This window comes from Pithys albifrons, chromosome 16 (genome assembly GCF_047495875.1).
Source record: "Pithys albifrons albifrons isolate INPA30051 chromosome 16, PitAlb_v1, whole genome shotgun sequence".
Taxonomy (NCBI): Eukaryota; Metazoa; Chordata; class Aves; order Passeriformes; family Thamnophilidae; genus Pithys; species Pithys albifrons.
This window is the reverse complement of record NC_092473.1, coordinates 9,761,269-9,774,341: the sequence shown is the minus strand read 5'-3', so window position 1 is coordinate 9,774,341 and position 13,073 is coordinate 9,761,269. Positions and strand designations below refer to the sequence as shown.

The 13,073-nt window shown below is 44.3% G+C and overlaps 1 protein-coding gene across 1 annotated transcript; it reads right to left on the bottom strand.

Moving 5' to 3' along the window:
* Positions 1-1,191: 1,191 nt before the first annotated feature.
* On the bottom strand, positions 1,192-12,672 carry KDELR2 (KDEL endoplasmic reticulum protein retention receptor 2). Its single transcript, XM_071571149.1, has 5 exons — positions 12,453-12,672; positions 6,374-6,474; positions 3,538-3,696; positions 2,262-2,514; positions 1,192-1,476 (listed from the first exon to the last, which is right to left on the bottom strand). The coding sequence occupies exons 1-5, from the start codon at positions 12,541-12,543 to the stop codon at positions 1,442-1,444; spliced, it is 639 nt and encodes a 212-aa protein (XP_071427250.1). The 5' UTR covers positions 12,544-12,672; the 3' UTR covers positions 1,192-1,441.
* Positions 12,673-13,073: the final 401 nt, after the last annotated feature.

Sequence of the window (13,073 nt, the reverse complement as noted above, 5' to 3'; positions counted from 1 at the left end):
TGCTGCGGAGGGAGGCAATTTGCCATCATTAACTCGAACACAAACCCTTGAAGATAAAACACAAGCACTGAACCCTCCTCTACACCAGGCTGGAGTCAACGTCTCTTCCACCAGCGACAATACCCCTCACAGCCAGAAAAATCTTGGATTTCAGCACAGGAAGCAATGGCTGCAAGCAACTCGTCCTCACCACCGCTTTTCATCCCATCCAGGTTAACAGAAAACTTCCATATTCAGGAATGAAAAAAAAACCCAAATGTTTTTCACCATTTCATAAAGTGTTTATTGAGGATGGTAACACAGGATAAATCATGCAACAGCTCAGTAAAAAAAGGGAATCATTTAAAGGATGAAGAATGGTAACTGGTGCTGCTGATTTTGAAAAGTTTATAAAAAAAATATTAATTGTCCAAAAGTGACATCGAAAACCACTTGAAGCTGAACATGGAAGTTGCTTATAAAGCATTCATTAAAAAGAAAATGTAGATATTGTTTAAAATGATCACCTACAGATTACTGCAATCAACTTACAAGTCTCCCATTTCTATAGCTGTAATGGTGGAGCAGGGCTGTACATCCAAGATATTTAACCTCCCTTTCCTGAACAAACAATACAGTGACAAACATGTGCCACCACACAACACAAGTGCATCTCTGACCCTTCACAACCTGCACTGCCAAGTGCTTTCATTATTGGGATTACCTTCCCAAACATGGCAGAACAGGACAGGGCCCATCCCTGTGGCCTCAAGTGATTTCTTCACTGCCCTCTTGCCATCAATCTGTTCTAGAAGAGCTACAACTACAAAACGTGACTGTTCCCCTTCTGGCACCAACATACATTTTGAATAAGGAACTCCATGTCAGCAGATGGCACAAAGACTGGGCACCAGCACATCACATCAAACATCGGTGGTTTCAGATTCAGAGTTGACATATATTTGCCTTTTGGAAAAAAAATAAATATAGTGGAATGAAAATTGAATCAAAGGGAAAGAACAGATGACTACCATCCATCAAGGATGCACATATCTGTGCACTGAAAAAAAACAAAAATAAAAGGAAAAAAATCAGTCATTTCAAAGAAAATCTTGAAAATTAAAAAAAAAAAGTTTGCACTTGTTCCTGGTCATAAACAATCTCACAAAAATCTCACTTTTGGAACTATTCCAATTGAAACCATACACTGAATTTATTAATACAGTATAAGTTTCTTTATGTAAAAAATCTTTATACATAGTAATAAAAAAGATAAAGGCAAGATGCATCAAACAGAAATCTGCTGGTTGTTTTTCCTCCGTTCTTACAGAGCCGCTGATGACTACCTGCACTATAGAGAGCTGTTTCTGACTTTCTGTCTCAAGCATCTTCGCCTTCGCTTGTGATAAGGATTGTTCTGTCCAAGCATCCCAAAGGACAGATGCTGGTGATGTTTTGGCACTTACGCTGGCAAACTGAGCTTCTTTCCCTTGAGTACTGCAAGGAAAAGCAGGAAAGGAAACAGTTAGCAACACAAAGCTGGGATGCAGGAGAAGCACATGCTGCTAGAAAGTCAGAGGGACCAAAACCTATCACAGAGAGCCTGTTTGTTGTGAAATGGGTACACTGCAGACACTCCTCCCAAGCTGGCTCTCTTTTCAATATATACTGGTAAAACTGGAGTTAACAATTCTAATCTTGCCCTCCTGTGGCATGCTGGAATTCCCACTTTTCATCACTAGCCCATGACAACATTCTCTTTTAAGAGTTATGACTAAAGTAACACAGCCCCACACAACTTGGCAGTTACATGACAGAAGTTGGAAAGTGAGTAAGGGCAGAATCACTAAAGCAGAAGTGACTGCTTCTACACTCAGCATAAACAGAAACATCCCAAACCCTTTGGACTCTTGAGGTATTTAAACCACTGAGAAAGGTGTCTGTAAGCATGAGAGCTGCACATAACAGTGCATGTGGTCAGGAGAAGCAGGAGGATCATCCTTGTTGATGGAAGGCAGCAGCAGCGAGTATTCACCCTACTTGTTTTAAATTTTTCCCTAAGTTCACCAGACCATTTATATATTTATATTCTACCTATACACAAAACCTATCCTGAGAAATACCTCACAGTAGGAGAAAGCGCACTTGATAAATTAAGAAGATTTCAGCAATAATTTCCCCACAGGATTAACAGCCTTGTAATGCTGTTACAGCAGAGCCCTATGAATGTGTTTAATTGCTACATTCCACAATGTGAAGCTGGAGGTTACTGCACTACTTACCTTTTGTAACATACAAATAGAAGAAGTCACAGTACAGAACGGTCTGGACCACACCAGCAACAACAGCTATGAGGTCAAAAAATCCCTCAAAATAGTAGCGCCAAATCCAGTTGACTAAGTACAAGGCACGGTACAGACCCAAGAAGAAAAGATAGTGAGTAGTGATGGTCTCTGCTTCCCCAGTTTTGCTGATCATAAAAAGTTGAGGGAGAATAGCAACGGATTCAAGATAGATGGAGAAGGTCCACAGTATCTGAAAGGCAAAAACCCCAGAGGTGTAGTCAAGTGTCTGTGTCTTACTGATAACACAAGGACAGAAAACATTTGACTTGGCTCGACTTTTTGGTTTCTAGCAATGTTATGAATGAATGCCTATTCACACATTTTGGCAAACTTTTTTGGTCCAGGAAAAACTAAGTGACAGCTTCATAACCAACCAGAGGATGGTAGGAGGGAATTCTCCTGGCAGAGAACACGGTCTCCAAACCAGCTCTGTAGTGAGCTGGCACACATTACTCATGCACACCCAGTTCAGGAGTCACAGCACCATGAAATAACCTTACACAGCCAGTGCTGTGAAAGGCTGCAGGGAAGATAAAGTCCTTTTCCGCCCATGTTCTTCCATTTTTTATCTACTGGTTTAAAGAATAAGTTAAGAGCAAACAAAATTTAAAATAATGCCTCAAAGTATTGCAATTAAAATTCCCTTACTCTAATAAAATCATTTAACTGTAATAAATACAAAAATGCAGCTCAGTCCACTTAAAATAAGCATCTAAAGTTATTCTCTATTACATGGGGAAAATTACCTATTTGAACTCCAGTTATACTTTTAACATCATTTTTCTCCCAGGAAAACACACAGCTGCATTCCAAACCCAATGCCATTCTTTCTAACACTCTAGACCATTTGCAATTCTACAGAATTTAAGAAGTACTATAATTCCTTTTGTTTTCACCAGGTGGCACCAACTATTCACAAACTGCATTCTTCATAGGAGAATTTCTTTTACAGACAGAACAAAAGGAAGGATACTTTTGAATTTAATATAACCATCACTAGGAAAAACAGTCTTCTGCTTAATAAAGCAGCCAATGCTGATAAAAACACTGGTCTCCTGAGGTGCCTTAAATTTGCACAGAAATCTACACCCCACAGAAGTGTTAAGGATTAGCCCGAACCTACTAAACACCATTCCTTGGTCACCCTAAAAACCCTCATTTTATAAATATTTTAAGAAAAAAAAAAGTAATAACCCACTCACAATCAACTCACCTCCAGAGGAGAGAAGTCATGATTGACAAGGAAGGAGAGCCCCCCAACAGGCACGATCAGGAACTCCACTCGGAAGGTGTCATGGTTTCCATCATAGGTGGCCTTGAACTTCATGTAGATCAGGTACACGGTGGCGTACGAGCAGGCGATGTAGATGAGCTGGAGAGCGAGGAAAGGAAAGAAAACAAAACCCAAAACAATCCATAGGGGTTGCAGGAATAGATCAAACTCCCTGAACAATGATATTCCCCTGCACTAAGAGGAGTAAGTGTGGTGTTTTTTTGGTTGGCTGCGCTGTTTGTTTACGTGTTTTTGCAAGGACTCTTTTTGCTCATTGTTGCTTTAAAGGCATCACCTGCCTCTGGCTGAAATGACTGTCCAAGGGTGCATGGAAGACCCTTCCACAAGTAGACAGAACTAAGGAAGTGACTGGAGAAGGAACACCCCTTCTGCAACTGCAAGGGAAGCACTGGCCCCAAACATTTATGATAAAAATGTGCAGGTGCATCCATGCAGTAATGATGGAAGGGCCTCTCTACATTCAAAAAGCCCAGCATGGTGTGGCTCCTGTGGCAATTAAAAACCTATTCAATAAGCCCCATTCAGACCCAGCCATTTATATATGACTATTAGCTGATTTGCCTCAGACCTTTAAACGTCTCTAAAATCTGAAGAGTGGCAAGTGGACACTGTTCTCCACCAACCAACAAGCCACAAAAACAAACAGAGAAGCACCAAAGCAGAATTCAGTTTGAGCTGATGTCTAATGTTACCATTTTGGATGGTTATGGTACAGTAAACTTCATAGCTATTCCCCATGGAAAAAGCAAAAAGCTTCATTTTACAGATGAGGAAACAGAACCAGACAGAATCCATGACTTTCTAAAGGTCAATCTGCCATCATCAGGACAGAGCTCCTGTCCTGGAGTCAACACAGCACAGCAGACTAGACAAACCATTTAGTTTCTGCCTCAGATTCATGACAAAGATTACATATTCTGAACCATTTATCACATTAAATATGGATTGTTTACAACTACAAAGAAACTGATTAAGAAGCCCACTGTTTGCAGATGGTATTAGTCACTAAAAGCTCTGCTCACAAAACCAAAATGATACCAATCCTGTATTAAGGAGCACACAGGGCAGATGCAGGGAACTCCTACTCTGGGTGTGAACTAATGGCCATTGATATGGTCCTAGAAGACATTAAGAAAGGGTGAATGAATCCAAACTCCTTGTATCACAAATGTTTTCATGAGAATTACAGCATATTTTGGGACACTCAAAAAGGCTTCACTTTTAAAGATACCAAAATAAAAGAATGTTAGAAAAAATTACTGCAAAGTGCACTGGCAGAAATGCACCCAATACTCAGCTACAGGTACCATGAAAAAGAAACTCTAAGACAGAGAATGCTACAAATAAAAAAAATAGTCTGCAGGTCATTAAGAAAGGCAAACAGGGCCAATTTGTGTAAAACACTGAAGAAAATCCTAAGTCTACAGAAATTAACAACTTGTTGTGCTGCAAATTACAGCATATTCTTGTTATTAGCAAGTTCATCACATTATGCCCTGGTAAGGTGATCTGTAGCAGTTCCTAATCTCAACAACTATATAATGTTATAGACTCCTAAATAAATGGAGACAGAACAAGAAGTCAAGTTGGGACACTCAAGATTCATCCTGACACCACAGTAATGGGCAGAAAAGACCATTATGTACAACAGTCTTTCTAAGCAGCAACCTTAGAAATTGTAACAGAGGCTTCAATTTTGTAAGTTAATATTGGATTTGAACAGAGGACCATTCTTTAATTACTGGAAAGAGTCAGTTTAGTGTAGAGTTGAGTATCACAAGTTGTCATTTCCCACATTCATTCCATTTCTGGTTAGAAAGGCTGCAGAACAAAAACACGGTCAGGACCCTGAATCACAACCAATAAATAAATTGCAAGAACCCCCCAAGCTGCTCTTTTAGTGCTTCAACAGTACCTATCAACAGTCCCATATGGAACTGTTTCAAAAATATTTAACCCACAGTTCTTCATCTAGACTGTCAATATTAAAACTTAAAGCACACACATTTGACTTTCAGAAGACACGTTGAGTTTAATATGTAAAATTTTATTTTGCAGTATTATTCCCCTAATTCTTCAGTATGTTTTGCATTATTACCCAGTCTTTCCTCTTGGCAAAGTTATACCATCCTCTGAATTAAAGCTGAAAAGCATCAAGAAAATCCACAAATGGATTTAGAAAGTGCCTGCTCTGGTACCACAAATACACTGCACTCTCCCAGATTAATGCTTTATTTTTTTGTACTCAGTACCAGAAATTGCAGGCAGAAATAACAGCCCCAAATTTAGGCTCAACAACATTCAGTGGGCAAGTGAATGGGGTATAATCTCATGGAAGTGACATTCCTAAGAGTGCTCCTGTCAGCTTTTGATCAGGCCCTGATCAGACAGTGGCTGCAATTCTGGCAGGGCATTCTGAATACTAATTTACCTTGTAGTGGATAAAAAGAGATTTACTCGTGCTCTAATGTCTCAATTGAGAAATACAATTTATTTGAATCGGTTTTTCCCAAAAGCTTTTATTTTCAATAACCAAAATGACATTTGTTCTAAATGTCACAGTCTTTAAAAGTTGCCTGTAGAGTGTGTAAAACCCCCAGGGTTTTAAGTCCATCTTCCACTCTTTATCCAAAGCCCATCTTGACTTACTCTGTAACAACTGCAGTGGGCCATTTAAAGAGGCTTTCATTAATGAAATTATGCACTCTGCATGCAGCAGTGCTGGCTTTTCTAACTCTGCAGGATTATACTCTACCTTCATAGATGTGTTATACAATGAAATGAATGAAGTGAAGAGGTCCAGGTAACGGGTAGTGAAGACCAGTGCAAACAGAAGCTGGCTTTTCCCAGAAATACCTAAAGTGATAAAGGAAATAATTGATTATTCAAAAAGTGATGATGTGCTTTAAAACACTTGATGCCAAAGATGAGAAAGGATATATCCTTTATTTCTAAGCAAGCTGATTACAAAATTAGGACAAAATCCAAGCTTCAAAGGTGTACAAGCATAATTATAAGCCCATTAGCTCAGCAGTGTGAAAACAGGCTATTCAATTCAGAAACTTAATTGACCACATGGTGGGAAAAATAACAAACAGTCAAACCCAGATGTTACTAGGTACTATAACAAAACTTTAAGAAGAGAGAGAAGTGAGCTAAAATGCCAGACATCTACACTGCATCTTCAAAGCAACTTTTGATTCTAGGCCAAAGCCCCAGTGTCAAAATGTTGGTACTTAACTTCAGGCACTAGAGCAGAGTTAGAAGCATAAAAGCTCTGCACAATCAGTCACTAAAAGCTTCTAAAAACTGGGGTGAAGCATCTCTCCATAACACTAATGTGATGCTGTGTCACAGCAGGGGAACAAAACAACCCACCCTGTGCCTCTATCTTGTTATTCCAATTATTCTTGTTTTCAGTCATCCAGGGTGAAAATAATTGAATCTGTTCAGCTAAGCATGCAAATCTTGTTCACAAAACAAGAGGGAAAAATACTCTGTAGGAGAGGGTTATGATGCAAGGCTCAAAATCCTTGTCCCTTAATACAGAGATATTTCTAGAAAGGCTTTTAATAACAGTGCCATAAAGCAATTAGCAGAAGGCTATCTGTGATGGTTATTGAACTCCTTTTTCACTCCAGCTTAGGGAACAGGCAATAAGCTGCCTCTGATGAAGGAATTTTATATTTATGTATAAAGTACAGGAAAACTGAAACAGTAACAACTGAAAAGGGGGTCGTTGGCAACTTTCATATGTAAAATGTCTCTGAGGGGAGCCTGATGTACCACCTACAGCAGGACCCAACTGCAGTGCAGGAACAGCAAATGCCTCAAAACCTACAGCTATACAGGCTGGAAAGCTGTAAAAACAACTTGCAAGTATTAAAAACCAAAACAACTGCTCCCAAAACCCAAATCCAGGAAAAAAAGGGTGACATTTCTTGACCTAAGCTGTATTGCACAGACAGCTGAGGTTGCATCCCTGGCATCACCTCGCCAATAAACCTCTCAGCTTCTGAAGGTCAGAGCCCCCAGCAGAGAGAAATCCACCTGCACAGATCACAGAGCAGCATCACACCACAGCATATCATTACACTGCATTATTTAGCACACTGTTTGCTTTTAGTAACTGTGAACAGCAGGAAAAAAAGCACATCTAAGAGATGTAAATCATCAATAACAGCAAAAATTTGAATCTGGAGCTATTGTCACACCTATAATATACTTGACAAATTCCTCTAAGCCATTGCCAGCCTCACCTCCTCAACCCTGAAGCTGTAATTTTTATTAAGGCTTTTAATACATTCATTGATTTTGGAATCTTTAGAGTAGTCCTATGTTCCCGAAACCCATCCTAAACCCAAGATTAAACTAATTTTCAAGTGAAGTAGGCTAGACTAGACTAGGCAAGGTTCAAAGTGTAAACCAAAGGCCTATGGAGAGACAGGAAACTGGGAGAAAGTAAGATCTGTACCATGGGCAAAAAGAGGGGGAGGGAGCAGGTAAACACTCTGTTGTATGAATTCAGTGCACTTCCTTCTCCCCTTTCTATTACTTGCACAAACACTGCTCATTTTAGAGCTAAATAAAACCATTTTTATTCCTTCTCAAGCTTTGCACACAAATTTGGAAGAGCCAAACCTCTGCTTTTTGTTCCATCCTCATATGTGGAAAAATTCCTTTAACTTCTGTGCTCTAGCTTGGCTAAAAGCCATAGCATGAAACTTTAATTTAAAAGCTCAGCTGATTTTCACTGCCAGGCAGGAGAGCAGAGCTGACATTGTAGGACTTTCTTATCAACTTCATTTTGCTGTGGTGAGTCAGGTCAGGAGCAACAGGCAGGGCAGAGGCTTCAGGCCAGCCCGGCTGTGGAGGGTGGACATGGGTAGGAACTGCACATCACAGCCAGAAAATCTACAAACTAAAGTTTTTCAAAGCAAAGCCAGTCCAATCTTTGCCATGGAAACTTCAAAGACTTTCTGAAATTATAAAAAAAAGTAGATTTGTTCTCTATTAAGTCCGTATCAGCCACAGAAACACACCAGCTTTGATTCTGCTAATAAAATAGTAAGAATCCTGTATTTTCAATCAAAAAACCCAATCTAATTCTGAAGACAAACTTTTCAATTGAAAAAGGGAATATTTTCTTTCAAAGAGAGAGAAGACATTTCAAAGTTGCCTAAAGCATCAGTTTTTGAGAAAACCCAAACTGGAAGCAGCCTGTGGCAAAGTACTTCTAAAGTCTTCAACACAGCACATGAGCTGGTCCACAGCAGACACATAAAACTGAGATACAGCTTCATTACCCAGCAAAACTATCAGGTATTTACTATCTACACTACTTTTTTAGAGTATTCAGCATATAATTTGACAGCCTTGCAACAGCAGGTCACCTTTAACACTTGACAAATGACCAATACATGTGAATCAATTTTCAGACAGTAATTTGCACTGCAAAAAATCTAATTTTGCTTGAAATGGGTAAGAAAATACAGTCTGAACATATATGAAAGCACAGAATTCCTCAAGTCTCATTAATTTCCTAATTATGGCATGAAGCAATAGTGGAGTTACTTGCTACATTCTCCGTGGCTCTTACTAATAATTTTTGAGCTGTTGCTTTGAGTGGCAGACATTTTTATAAATCTGGAGATTCAAATAACCAGACATGCAAACAACTTGTTTTTCTGCCAGCAATAAATTTCTGAAGCAATGACTTGATTTGCTTTTCCCTTGTTCTCTTTCCAATATATTCACTGAATTAGAAAAAAAAATTCACTTTGTCAAACACTGAAACAAAACAGGCTGCTCCATAATGCAGGTTAGTTTGGCCTCACCTATTTCCCTCTATCAGAGGAGTTGCTCCTTAGCACAGCAAATAGGACTGATGTGCCTTCACAGACAGAGGTTGCAGCTGAGGTGCACAGGCTGCCTCCCTCCTTTCCAGCTGCTTTTACAGCCTCCCAGCTCCCTCTGGAACAAAGGCCTCAGACACAGATGCAACCAGAGGAGAGCTCTGAGTCGGCACCATGTGGTTTGCCAGCTCTTCATGGATCACACCCGACAGTTCAGCCATCAGGTAAAAGCCCTGATTTATTTTCTAAGCTTCTACTGCTTCAAAAGTGCACAGTTCCAGCAGCAGCTGGTTTGCTCGTGTTTCCTCAGTCACCAATAACCACAAGGTGTAAGTTTATTTAATTTATAAACTGCTCTAATAACCATGCCATGTAAAGGAATGGCAGAAAGCCCTCTAATAAGAGGCTCCTGGCTGCTCAACGTTAACTGGTAAAAACCTCAGCTGACAACAATGAACCACTACAAGGAACAGAACAGAGCCCCAAAAATAAAATCCTTTGCTCCTGTTCCTTTGAGATGTTTGTGTTCTCACTCAGTATTAGGCCTCAAACACCAGTCTCAGCAGTAACATGGATCTGGATTTACTCCTGAGGACTCAGGCAGAACTGGAAGACACCAAAAGAACAATCCCTGAGCCATTTTTTTTGGCTCAGGAGAATGAATGAAGCAGACGTTTTCTATTGAAAGAGCCCATGCGTGTGTGTGTGTGTGTGTGTGTGTGTGTGTGTGTGTGTGTGTGTGTGTTCAGGGACACTGGCTAATTTGGGAAAGGGAAGAGCTGCAGGCCTCTATGTAATACCAGCCTGTGTACTCTCCTGTCTTGGAGAAAGCTGTGCTAGTGATTGGTGAGAGTCTGCCTTCCAATGAATAAACCCCTAGTAACAGAGATCCTCAGTCACAACTAAGGAAAGCGACATCACATCACTTTTTAAGCAGCAAGATGGGACTGGGTCACACTGTACTATACTGTGTAAATAACCTCACGTTCAAAGGTCACTTAAGAACCTCTTGGCTCAATCTCTTTGAATTTTAGCCTTGCACTAGAATGTCTCTTTTCCTTCTTCAGACAGCAAAAACGTATTTAGTTTTTAGATCATTAACTCTGTTGCTGTGATCTCAACTGAGTTACTCAAGTAAAACTCAGGACAAAGCTCTGCAGAACAGCTGGAGAGGGCAAGGCCCTCTCCTGCCGGGTCCAGGCAGGATTCCTAAAGCACTACAGCCCGAGCCAGGTACCAGGTACGTTCAGTAGGAAGGTGCTCTTATGCTCCATGAGCTCAGGAACAATTGTCTGCACTGCCACTGGTGTGGACCGTGGAGTCATTTGATTGACCTCTTTTGTAAAGAACCATTTTTACGTCTGTTTAAAACCAAAGCTATTAATATACCTTTTAAAAACCAAAGCTATTCATTTACTCTTTTATTTCTTTGCACTATTCAGTGATTAGCAAATCACTTGACATGAAAACATACAGAACCTGTACTTCCTCTTACCTGTACTGTAAATCTCTTTCATTTCCCCATTCTCAGTTATTTCAGGTGACAGCTTAAATTAATCCTTCACGCTTTTAACTGAAGACTTTACAGATACATCTGCTCAACAATGTGAACCTGGTATTTGAATAATACCCCACATCACCAGAAGGCAAACCGATTTCAAGAATAATGACCCTCACTAAGGAGAGAAGGCAAAGTCAAGCTCACAGCCAAACCCCGGTGCACAACAAAGGGGGCACTTCCAGGGTAGGCAGTCCATCCACGTACCCCACGGAGCACGGCAATGCCCATTTTGAGTGGCAACAACTCCCAGCTTTCTGAAAGAACTCAGCCTATGCTGCGGTTCTGGGAGCTGCCTGCAATTCCCTGCAACCACCACAGCGTCCAGCAGAAGGGATCCAGCACGGCACGGGGGACCAGAGCGGGGGCAGCGGCCGCGATCCCCCCGGGGGCGACGGAGCGGGGCTGGCCCGGCGGGACCCGGCGCCTCCCGCTGCCACGTCACACGGATCCCGCCTGGAATCTCCCTCCTACAGCTTCCTACTGCAGCCGGACGGGCAAACAAACGCCCCATAAGCCCTAAAACCCGCAGGAACCACAGCCCTAGTCCTGCACAAAAAGGGAGGGAGGGGGCGCGGGGGGGCCGCGCAGGGAAGGGGCGAGCGCGGACCCTTCGGGGGGTGCGAGTGGTCCGGGAGCCGCTCAGAGCCGGGGCTGACCCGAGCACGGGCGGCCCAGAGTGGCCTGGGAGGGCGAGGAACGAGCTCCAGAGCATTCCCCACAGGCGGCGGGCGCGGGCAGGGATGGAGGGAGGGATGGATGGAGGAGTGGATGGAGGGATGGATGGAGGGATGGATGGGGCTGCCCGCCCCGCGGGGGTCGCATTCCTCGCCCTCCCTTCCTCCAAACCGGCCTCCCCATTCATTCGCCCGCCGCCGCGGTTACATAAGGAAGGCGCGACCCTCCCGGGCACGGCCGGAGCGGCGGTGCCCGGGGATTAAAGTACAAATCATGTCAACCACAACACCTCTAGGGGAATGGCAGCTGCGCCCGGAGCGGGGATGCGAGTCCTCCTTCCCCCGCATTCCCGGCTGCCCACCCGCTTCCCCGCCGCTGGATTCGGAGGGGCCGAGCCGGCGGGAGGTCAGAGGGAGGGCAGAGCCCCCGTCCCGGAGCAGAGCGGGACACCAGCCCTGTTCCCCTGCGCGGGCCGAGCCCACCCCAAGCCCGGGGGCGCCCCAGGGGGGTCGGTGCCCCCTCCCCGCCTCTCCCGCTCCGCCACGGCCGCCCCCGGCGCGGTGGGGCAGGCGGGACCCGCCACTACCCCCCGGCTCGCTGCGGTGCCCCCGGGCGCGGCCCCTCGGGGCGATGGCGCTGCGGGCGATGCCGCCCGGCCCCCGGCGGGGCTCCCTCCCCTCCAGCGGGGGCTCCGCGGCCCGGAGCCGCCCCGGCTCGGCCCGCCCCGCGGCCTCCGCACGCACCCGCGCAGGAGCGGCTCTTCCAGATCTTGAGCAGCAGGATGATGATGGCCGCCAGGTGGGACAGGTCCCCGGTGAGGCGGAAGATGTTCATGGCGGCGGCGGCGGCAGAGGCGGCGGCGCAGCCGGAGCCGGGGAGCGAAGATGGCGCAAGCTCAGCGGGCACCGAGCGACGTGGCCCGGGGACGTGGCCAGGCAGCGCCGCGCCGGTGCACGCCGGGAGCGCGGGGGGAGCGCGGGGAGCGCCCGCACGGCCCGGCCCGGCCCGGCAGGGACCGCCCCCGGCACAGCACGGACCGCCCTCAGCCCCACACACCGGGAACCGGGACGAGGCTGTGTGGGAAACACATTAATAGGGGTCGTGGTGTTCTGTGGAAATGGGGTTCCATACGTGTTTAGTAGCCCAGCCGTGTGAAAATGCACGTGAGTTACTGGAGCGGGGCCGGGGAGGCCACAAAGGGGCTGGAGGCTCCTGGTGGGACAGGACTGCGGAAGCTGGGCCTGTTCGGAGAGTCGTAGGATCACAAAATCATAGAATCAGCTGGGTTGGAAGAGACCTCTGAGAGGACTGATAGGGGAATCGCATCAATACATATAAATATCTCAAATAAATAGAAATATCTC

What these genes read in the sequence shown, in the direction of transcription:
- KDELR2 (XM_071571149.1), bottom strand. Translation starts at nt 12,543, where the DNA reads ATGAACATCTTCCGCCTCACCGGGGACCTGTCCCACCTGGCGGCCATC. An exon ending in TGTATAACACATCTATGAAG is followed by an intron (nt 3,697 to 6,373) that starts GTAGAGTATAAT and finishes CTCGCTCTCCAG; the next exon opens with CTCATCTACATCGCCTGCTC. An exon ending in ATGACTTCTCTCCTCTGGAG is followed by an intron (nt 2,515 to 3,537) that starts GTGAGTTGATTG and finishes TTTGCCTTTCAG; the next exon opens with ATACTGTGGACCTTCTCCAT.